This window comes from Strix uralensis, chromosome 3 (genome assembly GCF_047716275.1).
Source record: "Strix uralensis isolate ZFMK-TIS-50842 chromosome 3, bStrUra1, whole genome shotgun sequence".
In the NCBI taxonomy this organism is placed as follows: Eukaryota; Metazoa; Chordata; class Aves; order Strigiformes; family Strigidae; genus Strix; species Strix uralensis.
Window position 1 is genome coordinate 103,869,484 of NC_133974.1, and position 19,500 is coordinate 103,888,983.

Sequence of the window (19,500 nt, forward strand, 5' to 3'; positions counted from 1 at the left end):
TGGACAGTCAAGTCTTAGAAACAACTGAAGGGAGTGCTGTGTGTGTATCTATGTACTCCAGTGTGTACTGTGACTCTAGAAAAATGAGCTGTTAGTGTGAATATGCACTGGGCTAGTTCAAGACAGATTAGCAATGCCTGTTTGTAACACTGCCTAGGAAATGGTGCCGTTTCTATTAAGGTTGCCTGGAAAGTGTGCACCTAAGATGTGAAGCATAAATTAAAGAAAAAAAAAAAATTAAGTGGTTTCTAGTGCAATTAATTGTTCCTGTTGTTACTTCACTTACCTTTTCCTTTCCGGCTTGCAAGGGAATAATGTCCTTCTTATATGCTGGGATGGCCTTGTCTTCTCTGTTTGTGCAGTCTCAACTATGACTGAACTCAAGATAGTGGGTCATGGGTGGAACATTAGTCAGATGGACACACACTCCTGTGTGAGGGACCTGCTGAGCTTGGGAATACCACTGAAGGGCACAGACTGTATGTGCCATAAGATAGCAGGAGCATTGCTCTTCTCTCCCTGTTAAACTCTGGGGTTTGCAGGCAGACCTGCTGAGCCTGTGGGGTTCAGGACTCTGAAGCTGCAGTAGGCTAACTGTTTAGATACCTAGACAGTCTGTGGCAACCAAACATTGCCTAACCAAAAGCCCTTGTTTAATTTTGCAGGCTTACATAGTTTAATTAAATGCATTAACTCTAAAGTAACGGAGCATTGTCTGGTTAGGAAATTTAATTTTGACTATCACTTCTATATAATGAGACTTCCCATAGAGCACAGCAGCTGACTAATTCCTTTCCCTCTTTCTTTTCAGGGTGGAGAGGTGCATGATGGGTCTGAACTGATTGGTCCTGTTGAGCCTCTGTCTGACTCTCTGACTGACAACCTGTCTGACTGCAGCTCTGAAGGTTTGCTTTCTTTTCTCATGTAACCTTAATAGCGTGATCTGTTTTAAAGCAGCATGTAAATCACAAGTGCCGTATTTGTAGGAGCTTTGGCATCCGGTTTCTGTTTGCTTGACAGAAATGCCAGAGCTGGGGTCAGCAGAGCTCTCTCTGCACTGCTGGAAGTTTACTTCCAACAGGAAGCTTTCTGGGAGTTTGTCCAGTCTATTCTAGAAGTCCTAAGACTCTATAGCTCAAAAAGAGCTGCTTTTGATGCGAACTGAACTGAACCCTCTGGTTTAAATGTACATAATCCTGCCTGCTTCCAGAAGGTTGGGCAAACAGTGTGCTAGTGTTCACTACTAATCATACCCCAAGTCTCAAGCTACAAACATTTGAAAAGAACTTTAAAACCATTTTGAGGTTGATGAATAAATACAAAGATGACTGTCTGAGTTGGCCTAGAGCATGAAAAATGGGTCTAGTATTTGAACTGCCCCATTCATTTCAGAGGGTTCTCATTCAACTGTTCATGCTCTGGGTGTCACCATACTTTCAGTGCTTAGTAAAATCCAGAAGAGAGTTGGTATCGTAATTTAAAAGTTTAAGTATGTCTTCTGGATTGAGCGTATGGAATTGGTGAATGTTAAAGCCCTACTGCAGGGCTTGGGGAGATAAGTAAGTTAAGTGTCTTACAAAAACTGCCAGCATTTTTTCTTTTCCTGAGAAGAACTCCCTATTCTTGAAAGTCTGAGAGGTTGTGTGTTAGAGCCAGTGTGGGCTATGTTCTATTGAAAACTGGAAATCCCTCCCTTAACTTACTAGTATTTTCTGATTGTGCTATGCCAATGGAGGGTGTGTCCCTTTTCCCAAGACTGCATTTCCTTAGCACAGTGTGAAAGGTGCACATGAATGGCTTGAGTACCATGTGCAGAGTAATGTAGTGGCATTTTACTTGCACTAAATAACAGTATGGCTATAAGGCAGGGTCAGTCATCCCAAATAAATACTGTGCTAGGGCTTCTTGCCTGCCTCTGGAGGCTGAGCTAGCTTAAGCATCTCTCTGTATAATCATCTGCCAAGAACCATGCAGTCTTTTAGATATTTGTGTATTTGAGTTATGCTTGGGTCCTTGTGACTTCTAAGAAATTCTTTTCCAACCCTTCAGATTTTTCTTTGGAACTGTTCTACACTCATATATAAATACACATTATTATACAAACACTTATTAAGCTTACTTGGGAGGGTTTTTTTTCTTAATGACTTAATTTCCTCTGGTCTCTTTCTGGCATAGAACTTGCTTTGGTAAAAAGCTGTGCTTGAATAACAAGAATTGCTTGTCTTTTCTAATAGTGCTTTGTTTATTTTTGTTTGAGGTTGTATGACCTGCCACTTGGATCTCTCAATGTCAATAACTTTGTGCTTAGTTACATAATACATCTACATGTGCAGCAAGTTTTACATTTTATTTTGTAGCATCTTCTATAATGTTAATGAACTAATGCCCCCACAGTATTTCATTCTGTGAAGGGAAAGGTATAGAGCTGTTTAATTACAGAAGGTAGTTATCATAAATACTGGTGAGCAGTTTTAAAGGGGCGCTATTTTTGTGAAATTTAACATTCCAGATTCTGACAATGCACCCATTTTACATTTTGCCTTATAAAAGAAAAAGTGCTTAACATGAACGTTTCTGTATTCACAAGGGCCTCATTTTTAGAAGAAAAACACTTCCTTTATGTGAGATAAAAGTATTGAAAAGAAAAAAATGCTGTAAGGTAGAAAAATTCTTTGATACCCTTCTTCTGAATCAGCTGGAATGCTTTTAGGGGATACTTGCAACAACTATGAGCACAGGATTTCCAGATGCCAAATGTGACTTTTGTGGAGTTGTATTTTCTAAAAACCTATGTGTCTTCCAGCTCATATTATCTTATGTTTGAAAGCAAATTTTGGGGTGGGGGTGGGGAAGACTAGGGACAGAGGGAAACATCTGCCTTTAAGGCCTCTAGATGGCAGTGGCAATACTCGGCTCCGAGTCCTCTCCCTGCCTCTTCTCAGGGCATCCTGCCTGCATCTAATTTTTCCCAGTCTGATTATCGTAGTTAACTGTGACTAGTTTGCTGTGTTAGTTTTTGTTCACATTCAAGGGCCTCCATGTGCGCACTGCTCCTTCAAGCTGTTGTACTGAGATGTATCAAAGCCATTCCTTAACAGGTGCTGGTGTTTGCTTATAAGGGTGGGTTGTGTTTTCTCGCTTTTATCTGTTCTTTTCAGACAAAGTTCATTTTGCAGAAGGTGTGCACATTAATGGTAGAAGATGCAAATTGATGGTAGTAGAAATGTTTTTGTACCAAAATAAGCAATAAGTATTTTGCTCGTAAAAACAGTTCGGCAGTTCATGCTTTCACAGGAACCTGCTTTTCAAGAGGCCGGATTACCCAGGCTTTGCACCAATTTTTGTAAACTGCATTTATCCATATGCCCGGTGAAATTGCACAAGGCAGAGACAAGTACAGGAATTTATGTTCAATTTCAGCATCATTATACTCCTCTAATATTCCTGACAGTCACTTTTGTCTTCCTCTCTGGGTACATGGGATAATGTTCAAATGTCCAACTTCCTCTCCAAAAGTCTCTCTATACCAATTGTCAGATTCTTCAGAGAAATTCACTGGGAAGCTCATCTCTTTTTCATTTTTCCCTCCACCCCTCTTCTGTTTTACCATGTTCATATTATCCTCCCCAAAATAAGCGTATGCAGATCATACTCCTCCTGTCTCTTGGGCTGACTGGAAGCCCCATGACTGGTTGTGTGGTGCCAGACCTGGGCTCTAAACTTGACCTTAGCAAAGTTTATTAGCTCAGTCTCTGTGCCATGCTAGCTGTATTCATACAGCTTCTGGTCAAGTTGGCTGCAAGAGAAGAGCAAACGTGGTTTTGTTTGGACTGTAGGGAGGGGGACTTGGGTCTGTCTGAAATTTGCTGTGTGGATGTACTCTAATTCATCTAGTCTGGGTGGGCAGCACACCCTTCCCACAAACCCCCAGCTTTTCCATTCATTTCTCTCTATCTGCACCCTTTGTCCGTCAGTCAGCTCTGCTTCCACCTATACATTTCCTAGCTAGCAATTTCTATTCACTGAACAAAATAACTTGACTACTAAATGTTATTTCATAAATTCTCAGTGCTCCACATTTGACATTGCTGTCCCTAAATTGGGCAGGTGAATGGCCCATTATTAATACGCTAATTAATGAATCTTCTGTCTTCCTCCAACTGTTCTGTTGTGAGGTTGCTTTCTTTCTTACAGGACTTGGGGCTACACAGGCAGTTTTCTTCTCTGCATGGACACTTTGCTTTAGGTCCCTCCCCTGAAAAGATCAGGAGCATTGTCTTCTGTGCACCCTCTCCCCTCCTCTCAAGTAATCTTGTGTCACTAAGTATCACTTTTCCTTGCTTTTCAGACAAAGAGTGGCTGGTAATCTCTTTTCCTTCCTGTTTTTTTCCTCTCACATTAAAGGAACTGTTAGTTTTTAGAAAAGCAGTATTTTTACAGTGCCTTCTTACTCCTTTTCCACAAATCGTGAATTCCCTCTAACTCTGAAGTTGCAAAATCAAAAAAAAAGTTTGAGTTAGTTGCCTTTGAGTCAGCTCCTTGCTACTGCCACATACTTTTTGAAGATAAGTCAGAACAGTTTACCTGATAATGTGGATAAACTCTTGACTCTGAGAATACAGAAGAAAACAGACACCAGGTTTTAGCTCAGAATTTACTTTCTCTGTGTATACAAACAGCTAAATGTCTTGACCTTGTTGGCTGTTTTATTGCCTCAGTGGGTACATGTGCCAAGGTGATAAAACAAACTGCTACTTGATATCCAGGTGGCACTGCCAAATTTGTGGCTCGCTCCATATGTCCCATACAGGGTACTATTCTGGAATGACATTTTTGAGACTGAAAGCTGGTGCTTTTTTTTTCTTGGTGTGCAGGTCCCAGCTTTGAAGGCTCTCCTGTTTTAAGTCTCCTTAGCTGTAAATCATCAGAGCAGTGAGAGATAGGGATTAAAGTGCTGCTGCTATTGAAATTAGGTGGGTTGGAGTGCTGAGGTTTGAATTAGCTGCCCCTAAGCAAGCACCTGTGTTTTGTTTTTTAACCTTGGAGACGATGAGAAATGGCAAATCTAACACCACTGTCACAATTTTAATGGTGTGTTACCAAATGGATATCTCTGAGAGCTGGTCAAAGAGCAGTTTCATATTATGTACTTTTACCTGTAGCAGGGTCATGCCCTTTCACTCTGATGGCAAGTGAACATCTAATCTGTTGTACAAAAGGATGTCAGAAACATTTTTGTCATTTTTGTCCTTTTCAGTTCGAAAGGATTTAAGTGGGCTTGATGATGTGACACTTACAAGCCAATCGGAATGTGGAGGTGAGATCTAGAAGTTGTTTCCATTACATTTGTGAAATTTAAATTATTAGAAAGTCATAATTATGAGTGAATGCTTTTCGTGGATGATAATCCTTACAGAATGAAATGGTGTATGTGAAATATCTTTGTTGCCATTTATTTGCAAATAACCCTGCTAAGTTCCTGTGGTTTAGTTACTGAAGGTCAGCTTGCAATAAGTATATATACTTTTAGCTTATGGCAAATGTAAAATAAAATGTGTTAGCTCAAATTTCAGTGAAAGAGGTCTAAGCTAATTCATTATACCACGTGTTAGCAATGAAAGAAGGCTATTCATGGTAGATGTGAGTTAGAATGCTGCATGATGCATAAGCTGACAGTAACTGTGTTAATTCAAACTCCTAAATTACTGGGTTTGGGATGCTTCATCTTACTGATTTAAAACAGTATGTTGGGATTTCTTGCAACAGTGATTTGGCTCCTGCTGATTGACTTTTCCAATAGCACTCACACAGAAGGGGTCAGTTTTGTAATTTCCTGGGATGCAACGGTGAGCAGGCTTTGAAAGTTTAAGTTGTGTGTTAGATGTTGTTCTCTTCATTCCCATATTAAAATGAAGAGCAGTTGCTCTGCGAAGTTTGTAGATAATTTTAAAAAACATGTTTCTGTAGGTACTAAAAAATAATTTTTAGGACAGCTTTACATGTAGGGAATTTCTGTGCACAAAGTCTCAGAAAATGAGAAGAGAGCTAAAATCTTTGGATAGGATAAAGAATTATGGAGGCTCTAAGGTATATGAAAAATTGAGTAATGGGTGTCTTTCTGACTGTGCTTTTAGGCTTCTCCAGTGACAGTGACCTGATCTCCCTGACAGTTGATGTAGACTCTCTTGCTGAGTTAGATGATGGAATGGCATCCAACCAAAGTTCTCCCAGTAGAGCTGTTGGCCTTTGCCTTACTTCTGAACCCCCAGTACAAAGCATACTGGCACCTGAGCAGGAGTGGAGCAAACCTGAAGGAGAGAGGGAAAGCCATAGTTTGTTTACTGGAAGCTTAAAACCCAAGCCTGGCAAACAAGATTACTTGGAGAAAGCAGGCGAGTTGATAAAACTAGCTTTGAAGAAGGAGGAGGAAGAAGATTATGAAACTGCCTTCAGCTTTTATAGAAAGGGGGTTGATCTGCTTTTGGAAGGTGTTCAAGGTATGGATCTTCCCATTATGTTTGCTTTGCCTTTGGTTATGTGTATTTGTTTATGGTGTTTCCTTAGTTAACATTAGCTTACTGTGTTGCAAAGAGATGATATGAAATGCAGAACGATGTGTGCCTGGCTTTCATGGGTTTGATAGCTGCTGTGCATATAAGAGAGAGAGAAATCTTTGTAAGACTGAATGATAATTTAGGGTCTCATCTTCTAAGTGCGAAGTATCTCCTCTTCTAAAATTGCGGCATAACCTTCGACTTGCAGGTAAGTAGCAAAGTGCTCCACTTTTTATTACCTAGGCATTAATTAATCTGTGGCACTTGCAGCACTGTTGAAACATTATTTAATTTACATGGTTAAGTGAGGATTAATTATCCCCATTTTACGCATGGGGAGAGGCAGACTCAGGTTAACTTCCCAATCACAACAGGATTAGAACTATTCTTGGCTCACAGCCTCTTGCTTCTTCCACTGAACTGTTCTTCTTTTCTAGTTAACAGATGCATACAAACTTACATGCCTGCACTGCTAGAGAACGGGGAATTTTTTTTTTTTTTCAGAAGGCTTTGGTGTGTCAGTATATGTCTGCAAAAGCTGTTGTTAACTGACCATGCAACTACATGCAAATTTCTGTGGAGTCTCCTTGCACCTTGTCAGTCAGGGAACAATTTTTTCCTCTTCCATCTCTAGCTCTTGAGAATCTGGAGTGATAACCTCATATATTTGCATTTTGTCCAACAATGGCTTAAAACTATAAAGCACAGGAAGAGATTTGTTCTTTCCTGGAGTGAATTCAGGGTCTGTGTATTGTGCTTCTGTCCCACACAGATCAAGTGAGTAAGATTAGAATTGTGGCTTTGTTTAACGGTATACAGCACAGATGCATTATGCTGCTCTAGATCTGAACTTAAATGCTAATGTACCAAAGCACACACAAGCAGAATGCTTTGCTGCATCTTAGTATGATGCCCAGCAGGGGTCCAGACCCTCTGAACACTTCTAGGAGTGGAAGTTTACCTGCTGAGCTGCTTTAACTGGGCCTGACAAAAAGTGGATAGGTTACTGATGAAAGCTGGAGGTGTGGACCAAGATATGGGCATAGCCTTTGCTTAAAGTGTCTTACACGTTTTGGCATAAGTAAATCCACCTCTGTCTTTTCAAGTCCCAGTGATGTCAGTAGGGTTGCTGCTTTGCTGCTTGTTGTGGCTTTTCAATAATATCCTAACTTTCCTTGCCCATTTTGTCAAAATGCTTTTCATTCTTGATGTTGAATATGCTGACAGTCCTTCTGTAGTAGAGCCCAGCTATTTTTTCTTTGCTAATACTCTTCTTCATAGACCTGTGTGCCATTCAGTTAAGGTCTTCTGAAGAATATCTTGTTTCGTCATAACCACTTTTATCTTCTTGCTGTGATGCAAGGCTGCCATGATGCAGTTTTAAACTGACAGTTCAAGTTTCAGCTTCAAAAAGCTTTCTTTATTAAACAGTTTCAAACTCTTAGGGCATGAGCACAAGTCAGGCTATTGCACATTATTTGAGCTGTGGTAACTATGCATGCATACTTGAGTTGTGGCAGTGGTTAAAATATGTTGGCTTTGAATCCATGGTAATCCTTATGGTAATATGTTTACCTTGAAGTTGTGAAAGGCTTTTCTTGCATGTGTTGTTACGTGACTTGCTCATCTGATGTGTACTAACTTGTTAGACTAAAGTGGGTTGAGCTTTTTACTTATATTTAGTAATATTTCCTCCAAGGACATTTTGCTTCTTTGCTGTTGACTAGCTACTCATCCAGCTACCTCAGATGACTGCTAATCCTGTTCTCTTGCCCACTGGTATCCATGCTTTTCAGGCTAGGAAAAAATTCAAGGAGTCTTAGAAAAGTGTGATATTCTGCCCTATTTCCCTGATGTCACTCAGTACAGTGGGGGTTATTAATAAATTTATAGTGGTGATACCTCTGTGTGTGTGGGTGAAACTGTTCCTGATGGATGAAGAGATGTGTAGCTAGCACCTGCAACTCAGTCTGTGCAGTCCCTGACATTCCACCTGTATAGTACAGGAGAGGGAATAATAGGAAGGAGTTGCATTTTAACTGACATTTTGTCCCTTGGGAACACAAATGTACGTAGGCTAGTTCCTAGCAGTCACCCCTTCTTTATCCTTTCTCTGTGTTACCCTGCATGGCTGTGAAGGTGGAAAGCAAGTGAATGTTCATCCTCTGCTGGGCACTTACAGTAGATTTGGGTAGATCTAGCTCATTTTGTCCCATTGTCTTTGGAGCTTCTGCAAGCTGGCAGGGAGACACTGATGCCCTCTTTATAATGACAGGGCTGATTCAGATTCCTTCTCAGGATCTATGAGGACAGTAAAAAAAAAACAACCCAAAGCCAACAAAAACCCATGAATAACTATCTGTATTACACTTTTTAATCTAGCTACTTTGTGAAGGTGGTATGTTTAGTATTGATATTCACTGTATGTTGCAATAAAAACCCCACAACCCTTAACCAGATCACTTCAGCTATTTAAACACCCCTGGTTATGTATTTCACATGGGTAATAATGTGCTTCTTTCAAGGTAAGGATGGTGCAATTGTTACAAAATGCCTCTGGTCTTCTGCCACTGATTATTTTCAGCCTATTTTGTCTAAATAAGTCTTTGTAATATCTGAAAGTGAAACACAGTGTTCATATATACTTACACACATATAAAGTGACATTGCCTTTCAGTGAGCAGCCGTTGCAGAATGTGTGGCCTCTCTAGAATGGACTGGAAGTGGCTTTTGCGTGTAAAATGGTAATACAGATTTTTACCACGTGGTGGCACCAAGAAAATAGAAATTGACACCTAGAAATTGGAATCAGGAAATGTAACCAGTGTACCAGGGGTAAAAAAGAAGCATCATCCATCATCTGTGTTTGAAACTTCTCTCAGAATTACCTCAGAAATGTAATGCCTCTGTAAGTTGGTTAGATGTATCTGAAAGATAAGGGTGTCTCTGTTCCCAGCCACTCCTTTACGCTTGCTACAAGATCTACTTACTACTTAAGGTTGCCTTGTCAAAGTCATATACGAGTAGGTTTATTACTGCAAGTTTATAGACTTGCATTATTTAGCTTGAAGTAGCTGGCTTCCATAAAGGCAGTCAGAACACACTTGAGTCTGTTACGTTTCTGACAACCTTCCAGCTCTCTGAGCTGATGGCACTAATGCTAGATGAGGCAGGTGTTGCATATGATTACACCAAAGAAATGTACATCTTGACTTTGTTTTCAGCTGTGTGTGCATGCTCTCACAAGTACAGTGGTGTTAATTATACTGTGCAAGGTGAGTACGTATTTTCCTTTGCTAGTCTCTTGCAGAGTTTTTGTACCGAATCTTTTAATGTCTGATTCATAGTCCTGCTAAAAGGTCTAATATGCATGTCACTTGGGGAATGAACGCCGTCTGTGCTCCGAGAGGCTGGTGTATACATTGGACTCTGGGCATCTGCTCTTTATACATCTTGGGCCTATTTCTGCTCCGTACATGCATTTAATATTAAGCATGTTTGTCAGTGGGAAGAAGAATGAATTCTTGGACTGGCTGTAGAGCCCTTGGACTGCCAATGAACTACCTATACTTCTTGTACCTCCACATTTCATTTATACCAGAGCTCCCTCGCGTGCGGTGAGAGGGAATAGCTGCCATCATTTCCTTTTTCCTCTGAATATGTCCTGATTTTGCTGCTCCTCTTGTGTCTTCTGGGCATTGCTGTGTGCAGGATTTTGGAGCTTTTGGAAGGCAGGTCTCAAAGGGTTGTATAGAATGGTTAAACAGTTGTCCAGGAGCTGAAACCTTCTGGTATTCAAATCTTCTGCTTTTTTAAGCATACTAAGTATACTAACTAATAGAAACTTTGGCTCACAATTATAGCTGTTCCTTTGTTTTGTTATCATGTCAGAGCTCTTTGAGGTCAATGCATTGCTTCAGGCCTAGTGATGGAAAAAATTCACTAATCGATAGCAAGCCACCAATTTCTAGGCTGGAAGTTAACTGTGCTCTATGTGAAGTAGTGCTTTCCCTGACTTTGGTGTAGGGCATAGTTTATGTTAGGAAACAGTAGATCAGGAGGCTAAAATTATGTAAAGATTTTTTTGCAGTAAAGGAGGAAATCCTGTTTGTATAAACTGCTCCTCTTTTTCCAACTCCAACCGCTTTCAAGTTACATCCATTATGGATCTGGGCAGTCTGAGCTGTGTGATAAACACAGAGTTTACACCATTGCTTGTTGCTATGTTTCAGTAACTTAAGGCACATGATGAAGCAAGAATGCTTTCCAATACGGTCAGTCCAATTCCTGTAGAAAAGTACAAGGATGTGTTCCATGTGGTTTAGGAAGCAAATGCGTTCATTGTGTGTCTGTTACATACAAGGCTCCATGTTGCTTATTAACATCCGAAGGGAGATGATCTGTTTACTCTGTGAGAGATTTGGGGTGTTTGTTTTCATGTGTGTAGCAGCTGTGGCTGGACACAATGAATATTTATTTGGTTTAGGGGGCTGGTTCAGCTAGGCAGCATAGACCTTGTTGCATGAAATATGTGATGCCTCTTAAGTCACAGCAGCCACAAGCTGTTTTCCAGGTATCTGTGTTTTGCTTTGGATATCTACAACTTCTAGATAAGCTGCTGGTGTCTTTGAAAGCAGACTGCAAATGTCAGTTTTGCACTGCTCCATGCTATTTTAATGTTTATCTGGTAAACAGAGCTGGAACAAAAATTACACAAATTACTGGAACCTTGCTAAAATGACTTTGACTTTTAACCCAGAAATGCATATACAATGAAATGCTGGGAATACTTTAGACAACTAGATGATATTTTTGGATATACTGAAAACAAACCAACTTGTGTCTAATTACTGGGATTATGATGGACTATGATTTGAGTTTGTGATGGAGCCAGGGATGCAAACAGGAGCATGTTTGATAGAATGCCAAGATGACAGTACTTTATGAAAAGGGGAACAGCCGTGGCTGTTCCACAAGTACGTTTCTGGCTTCCAGAGTGAAAAGCACCTTTGCTTATTTGTTAAATGGCATTTATGAAGACAACTTCTGTTACAACACAGTAGTTACTTGAAATTCCTTTCACTTGTTAAGTTCTCTGAGTAGTGTTCTCATTGAGAGTAACAGTCTCTCAGGCTGCTTCTGAGCTACCCAGCAGCTGTGCCTGATTGGAGCAACTTCTTTGAGGAAACAACAGGCCTGTCTTCTGAGAAGCTGCACTGGGGTGTGAGCTGATGTCTGCAGGGAAACCCTTAGAGTTGTGCTGGGCCCCACAGGGAAAGGTTAATGACAGGGTGAGTGACGGAACCATAATTCTCCCCACCTGATCTCAGACCTCTGTGCTCCTATGGTGTATCGTCACTCGCCTCATTTGCTGTTGTAGCTTTCCGCTTCCACTGAGGCTGGAACCAGTCAAGACAAAAACTTCCTGCCCCACTTCCTTCCAAAGGGGCTGAAAACGGTCTCTGTTTCCTGCTATTGGACTGTGAGGATGCTGCAAGACCGTTTGGGTCGGGCTTTCTAAGGAATCATACAAAGTGCTCCCTCTCTCCTAGTGCTTCATACAACCTTGAAATCACAGCTGCTGTTTCAGAAGGTTAGATGCTTGTAAGAGGACTTGTCTCTTGACAAGCAGATAGATTAGGAAGCGATGTTGAATATCCTATGGTTTGCTTAAAAAAAAAAAGAGTAATCTCATCCCACTGTGCTGCCAGTGATGCTGAGACCCGTGCTAATATGGGCCACGAGCTGTTCATAACTGAAATGTGTTGGCTTCCAAGCCCATTGCAGACCATACAGAGCTTCAGAGCAGATTAGTGTTATAGGATCCATCACTGTGCAGTAGATGCTGGATGGATCACCTTGCGTGATGTCATTCCATATGCAAAAGTACTGGGTTTAGCCACTTCATTGTGGCAAAGCAGTAAAATACAGCATCTGCCAGTAAAGTATGGTGAATGTGGTAAATGGTAATGGTTAATATATAAATACAGAGAGATTCGGCTATGTAAAGGAATACTGAAGGCAAAGTTCCACTTCTCTGCACCAAGAGGTTGATAAAGGTCTGGGGTTTAGTATCTGTGGCACAGCTTAGAGCCTTACAATACATGTAAAGGTAAATTGTGGCAATACCTGTAAGCCAACACGTAGGGCGTGATGCAGAGATGACTCTGTGGTTGCTTAGCATGTGGCTGTTAAAGAATGAATAAATATGTGACAAGATGGGCCTTAAAAATACCTGTTCTTTCTTCCCTCTTCTGGGGGACAGAGCAAGCTGCACTGGCTTGGTGTTGATCTGCCCTTTCCAAGATTTCTGAGTCTGTCCTCATAGCAGCTCCTTGCCAGGTTGCTGTTTGTGCCCAGCTCCTTTGACAGACATCTCTTCCTGCCTGCACAGACTTTTATCTCAGCTGTTGTTAGCCAGCACTTAGCTGCAGCTAAGTGCATTAATCTTTTTTTGACTGCTGCTATGTGGGGTTTCTACCTCCCATCAGAAGACCTACTAGGGTTGCCACACTTCTTCCAGCATACAGTGTAGACAAAACAGACTGATCTAGGTTACAGTGCTGCTTCTGTCTTTAGGTGAGAAAATTGAAGTCTCTGGCTCCAGAATTAAAGGACCTGGGCAGTGTAGGTGAATTGAGGCAAATTACTAGCTGGAATAGAAAAATTGCATAGATATGTTTAAGGGCATGATGCAGCATGATAATCAGTGCTCTGATTCCTCCCCCCACCCCCACCAAACAGTTTTTGCATATACAGCTGCTCTCTTTTCACATCTTCCTTTTCTCTTGTCATGTCCTCTTTCCCTCTTTTCCCTTCCAGTATCTTAAAATAGCCTCTCTAGCTTCAGAGCTGTGTAGAAGGACTGGTATAGGTTTGATCTCTACAGGGCCTGCCACTGGCTCTTTTGTTTCAGAGATTTTTTTTATGATTGCTCATGGAAAGATACCATCTCCCATAGTACTGTATAAAAGTACGTATGAATTGTATTTAATACATAGGTATGAGTACTATTAGATCATCAGGACTGATGAATTGTTTTTTCACCTGTCTTTTTTTTTTTCTTTCTCCAATACTTTATGCTTCAAACCGCAGTAGCTTGTTCTTACTTGAAGGGGTAGGTGTCTGTGTGACTGGGTTCCCTCTGCTCTGAAACAAGGAATGTTTGTGGTTGCTAATTCTAATTTGGACTTGTCCTTTTAGTTAAGAAGGAAGAATGCAGAGAACTTGGAAAATCTTTTCCTCTATTCTGTGGTGGTGGCCTGTGTAACTTTTTTCCTTGCTCTGACTGTCAGTGCTCTCTTCCTGTTCCTATGGTGCCTGTGTTGGAGGACCTGATGCTGCTGCCACGATTTTGTTTCCTCATTTGTGCTAGGATGCCACTGCTTGTCCTTCTGTCTTGCAGTGCTCACAGGGGTTTTCTTCCCCCCTTATGTAGTTTTACAGGAATGCGTTCAAGAATACTTCTCACATTTGTAAAGTCTTATTGTGGTGAAATACCTTGCAGCTGAAGACTACAAGTATTAACAGATGGATGGGAAGGTAAGCTTTTCCTCCTTGAAATGGTGTGTGCTGTGTGGCCATTCATTTTAGTTTTTTCCAGATAGTCACACACATGTGAAAAGCTACCACCACCTTGTGGATTTAAAATGAGAGTTTCTCCATAAACAGATGTTTGTTGATTAGTGTTTCTGGAAAGTTATGTTTCTTACTATCTTGAGTGTTACTGACTCCTGCTTTACTGGTCACTCAAACACATTTCAGCAATTCACATCATTCTTCTATGTAATCTTAACTTTGGCACATATGCCAACATTTTTTTCCGGAGGGGTGTTTAACCTAGACGTTTACACCACTGGGTGTGTAACTTCAGGTTTTCTGCAGTATGCAGAATTGGTAATTTCACAGGAAGTGTAGATCTGTAAATGTCTCGAGCAACCTGCAATGAAGATGATGTATAAAATATAGATGGAAATAGTTATGAACACACTGGAAAGTTGGAAGAAGAATTCTTAGGTGTTCACTCACTGTCATGCGTTTTTGCTTCAGCATGAGAGGTTTAACTTTTAAGTGACTTTTCTTCTTTGTTGCTAGACTACAGTACTGTCTTGAATCTTCAAAAAGCAAGAAAGAATGGGTTTGATAAATGTGATGCATCTTAATAAATTTTGACTTTCTCAAAATGTTAAAAAAAAAAAAGAGGAAAAAAGATCACTACAAACTGTTTTACCATAATGGGCTTAACCTTGGTCTTATTTTTAAATATTTACAGGCTTTTTTCAGCTGCAGAATTTGGCTACCACCTCAAAGGAACTAATCATTAATATAATACATAGCATACTAGAGACGATGAGCTAGTAGGCTTATTTCACAATTCCAAACTGCCACCTGCTGCTAAAATCTGTGGCATCTTTCCTTGATGCTGAAGTGTCCATCTACCCCAGCATCTGCCACATTTCACTTAAGGAATTGTTTGAAAATTAAAGGTTACCCACTCTCCTGTGAAAGTTGGTGGAGACTTGTTCCAAAACCATCAGCTCTTCCCCTTCCTGAAATAAATTTCGGGGTTATAAAACTGTGTCCAAAGTGGTCAGAAACCTGTGCTGGATTATGAGTTGCATTGTCACTTACGGTGCGCCTGAGCTTTTGTTTGGCTAATATGGACAAAGGAGTCTGCTTCACATGATGTAAGAAGTGTTTGCCCTAAGAAGAACAGAGGTCCTCTTGAACCAATTAGGCAAAAATAACAGCTGGGCTACCCACTAATAAGGAAGGTGCTGCTAAACCTCTTTTCATTGTGAGAAGAAATAAATCTTTTAAGGCTTACTCCCTTGCATTTTTATAGAGAGCAATTCTTTGAAAAATTCAGCAATCCAGCTGGGTGATATGTGCAGGAAGACTGTGAAGAAGATAAAGAAACTTTTAAAAATAAAAAATGGTATTATAGCTGTTAGATTTGGCAATTATAAATGTTTCATTGAAGATTTCAGTATTTAGAGAAAGTTTTACTGTTTAAATTGTTAAGAACATGGAGTTTGGGGTTAGCACAACAGGCAGTCTCCCACAAGTTCCTTGTAGCCTGTTCTGCAAGAGGACATTCCTTCCTGGAGCAAATATCTTCTGATTTCTTCTTTAAATAAAGGCAGCCCACATATATTTTTATTAAATCTGAGAGAAAAGCAGGAAGATTTGGAATATGGAGGTTACAGAGGATTGGGACAGGTAATGCTAACTTTTCAGCCTTACCTTTTCTGTGGAAATACCCACATCCTGATCAAGCAGCTAGTTAAGGGGGGAGTGCCCTCATGTTGTCCTGACAGATTGGCTCTTCTTGAGGAAGATCTTTAGTGCCCAGTAGGGAATGATTTGGAGGTGGTCAGACACAAAAGAAGGAAGGAATATCTAGAATTCCTGGGTGGGTGCTATATACTGTGATTTACTGAATGTGGGATATTGTATATGTTGGTCACAACTGGAGACTAGAGCATCTTTGTTACCATCCAGTAAGATACATATCTTTCACATGACTTCATCCTGGATCTGTGGAGGAGAGTAGTTAAGGACCAGAGCAAGTTTGACAACACTTCTATGTATCCGAGATGTGTTCTGTCAGTAGTACCCGAGATGATGTGGGGGGAAAAGGACAGATCTTTTTCTGTGGTCCTTACTGCCCAGATTTTTGTTTGTTTGGGTTTATTGCATATGGCCCCCTTTCAATAGCTTTTTGCTATTAATACCTGAACATAAGTAATTTTCTTATACGATAGAATTACAGAGGATTTGATGCCTGAGTAAACAGTTAACTGAGTGGAACACTTAACAGTTCAACATTGAGTTAGCTAATCTCTCAAAGGTATGTAGGCTTCTGAGCTGCTATGAGGTGTGAGTAGAAGACTCTCTTGAGTAGAAGACAAACAAAATTGTTGCTAGTTTCCCAGATGCTACTGCTATGTACGTACTCTGTGGAAATGCTGCTTCTCTGTATTTTTCATTCAAATCAGTGGACTATGGGAAAATAAGCTGACAAGTCACAGATGAACTCAGTGGCACAATTATTCTGATATTTGTGGTTTTCTCTGTCAAACCCTCAAGATCATTTGAATGTTGTTAGGAACGTCTGTTTTTGTAAATTTATTGTAGCTGAGCTATCCTTAGAAATAAAAATTAAAGAACAAATTTTAAATCATTGGCTGCTGTCCTAATGTCCTGGCTACTGTTACTTTGGTCAGCGGGTGGCCTGGTCAGCCTTTCCAAAGCCAATTTTCATTTTAAGATATTTTTATTTCTTTGAAATAGGCAAAGCCTTTGGAAAACGAGGGAGCAGCCTGCTTTTGTAGATGAAGGCTTATATCTGCAACAAAGTAGCTGTAGAGTTTTTATATTCTGTTTGCAGTAATAGTAAACAGAGCATCTAAAATAAGCACTTGCACATTGCAACAAACACATCATCATTTGCTTAAAAAGAGTTATAATTACAGTTGACGAAGCATGGACACCATAAAAAATGCATTAGTTTGGCTTGACACATTAATTACCTGTTTTTGCAGATGTTTTTATATATTGTTGTGTGAACAGTTTACAAAATAATTACAGGAAAGTCATATGGAAAATAAACTAAGTGGGTGGTTTCTTGCCTTAATATTTTCATTCATGTGAATCTGTGTGAGGCACAGCTGCTCCATAGCAAATGCAGAGAGAGAGGGAGAGAGATGGGGAATCTTGAGGGGTTTTTATTCTAAGGTCTCTATGATCAGCCTTGCTACACTTTTATATCTTGCTTTAGCAGCGTAGTTTTTAAATGTGTAAAATGACATTGCTGATTTAATCCCAGTGATCAGGAGGGGGGAGAAGCTTTGATCCTGATCAGATGAAACGTAAATCTTCTAGTATCTAGGAAAATAAATGAAAAATCAATATTATTTTAAGCAGGATGATCTTTTATGAGCAGTTGTAAAGATTCATCAAAGGCTTTGACACAGTTTAAACATTTCCTGTTTGCTGCCATTTAAAGGCAAAATGCCTTTCAAGTTTAAATTGTAATTAAAGAGAGATACCTCTTTAAACTGTTGTGGGCTAACCACAGAATGGAAATAGGAGCTCAATATGCTCACACAACACTTAAATCAAAAGTTCTTTACTAGGAATAAATTAGTTGATTCTTTTGAGAGTACACATTTTGTGTAACTGAAAACACCATCCCATAGCAAAATGTAATATTGCATTTAAAAAAAAATGCATAAAATCTGCATCACAGCTTTAACATCTGTCAAATATAAGGATTTGTTCTAGTACTGTGTGTTAGTGATTTATTTGATTTTTAAGTGAAGAGTTCTATGACCTGAAATTTGGCATAAATGCTAAAGATTATTTTTAGTTTAATGGGGTCTTTATTGTTACTTATAGCCCTGTGCTTAAGGCTTTTTAAGTAACATTTATTTATTTATTAAATTCATATCCTGTATTTCTTTACAAATTTTTATGAGATATTGGCTGTTTAAATGGGAATTTGTATAGGAATGTAGCTTATTACATTCTCTTGGTTAAACTAATGCAAAGAATAAAAAGCCAAAATCCTACTTCCATAAATCCAATTCTCAAACATCCACCTGTTAAAGTATTCAGAGACTGAACTGTTAATGATATTATTCACAAATAAGATGCAAGAATTTGTTGAGTCAATGTTTCATGAATCCACACCCTCTTTTTTGTGGCTGAAGATTTTAATGAGTGAACAGTTTGCAAATGTTATTTAACAAATTACTCGGGAAGGAAAAGTAGAAGGAAAACTGAAATTAATGTCTTGTGAAAGTAGGGAGAACAAAGACAGCTCTAAGGGGACATCCTAGCTTGTTTGCGTTAATTACTGTAAAATTACTGAAGCATTGAAAAAAGACAATAAACATCCAAACTAAATACACATAACTAACAATTAAGCAGTAAGCTTGACTTTTATGATAGCCTTAGACACTAACCTAGCAGTTTTCTACCAGTCTGCTTGAAGAAAACACTGGCTGAAGAGTTTATTGTTGCTATGCAAATGACTTGTTTTCCCTGAGCGGCTGCCACTTTATGTGTCTAAGAGAATGTGGGCGATCACCAGTGGATTGGCACAAGAAAGTTTTATGGTGCCATAAGATTGTTAGAGATGAAAGCAAGAGTGTTAGTCATGTTTTAAGAAATTACAACACACACTTATAAAATACGGTGTATCTATTATCTTCTGATAAAGTCAAATCTTAGTTCAAACAATTGAGTGTTGTTATTTTTTTTTTTTTAATTCTCAATGGGAATAAGGCCGGCAGTTTCATCTAGGTGAATTTCACAAGGAGAATCTTACCAAGTGGAGGCTGAAATTTGAGGTGCTGAACCTGGTACCAAGTCCCGTCTGTCTTTAGAATGAGAGAAATTACTGAGAAATTGGTTCATATCCATAATATTGTATGCTGAAAGTGCACAGAATTTCTGACTGTCCAGCTTCTTCCCAAACCAAGTGTAGTCAGAGTTTTTTACAGGGCAGGGCTCCGTGTGTCTGTCCAAGGAGGTGACAATCACTCTTCCCTCCTGCTGTGAAGTGGATAATAAGATTTATAATAGATCACTTACAGCAGAGCTTGGAGTAGATATTAAGTCTCTTCGACTTACTCTTGATGGAGTCTGTGTGATGGTTCTGTGTGTTTAGGTACTTCGTAGTCATAATAGGAAAGGAAGAGGGAGTCTATTTTATAACAGGGTCAAAATGACTAGTAGAAGACCATGGCAACATGAAGTGGAAAAGAGCCTCTGCCTTCTTCACACTCTGAGTCTAAGGATTGTTTAAAACAAGAATGATGATTCATATTCTCTTGTATGGGGCAGGGGTAAAACAGCAGCTCTGAGAGCCTACAGCAGAGTAGCTCTCCATCAACTTTCTGAAGAGACCTCGTACTTAGTTTTTCATTCTTCTCTG

The 19,500-nt window shown here is 39.7% G+C and overlaps 1 protein-coding gene across 9 annotated transcripts in view; it reads left to right on the forward strand.

The window, feature by feature from the left end:
• Window positions 1-19,500, forward strand: part of RPS6KC1 (ribosomal protein S6 kinase C1) — a 90,513-nt gene that overhangs the window by 19,920 nt on the left and 51,093 nt on the right. For 7 of the 9 annotated variants that reach the window (XM_074863689.1, XM_074863694.1, XM_074863690.1 and 4 more), the window contains 3 exons: window positions 812-905; window positions 5,258-5,317; window positions 6,135-6,497. In XM_074863689.1, the coding sequence (XP_074719790.1) occupies window positions 812-905; window positions 5,258-5,317; window positions 6,135-6,497 (517 nt within the window). Of the gene's footprint in view, window positions 1-811; window positions 906-5,257; window positions 5,318-6,134; window positions 6,498-19,500 lie in introns of those variants that run through there. The other 2 variants (XM_074863697.1, XM_074863698.1) reach the window with 1 other exon arrangement.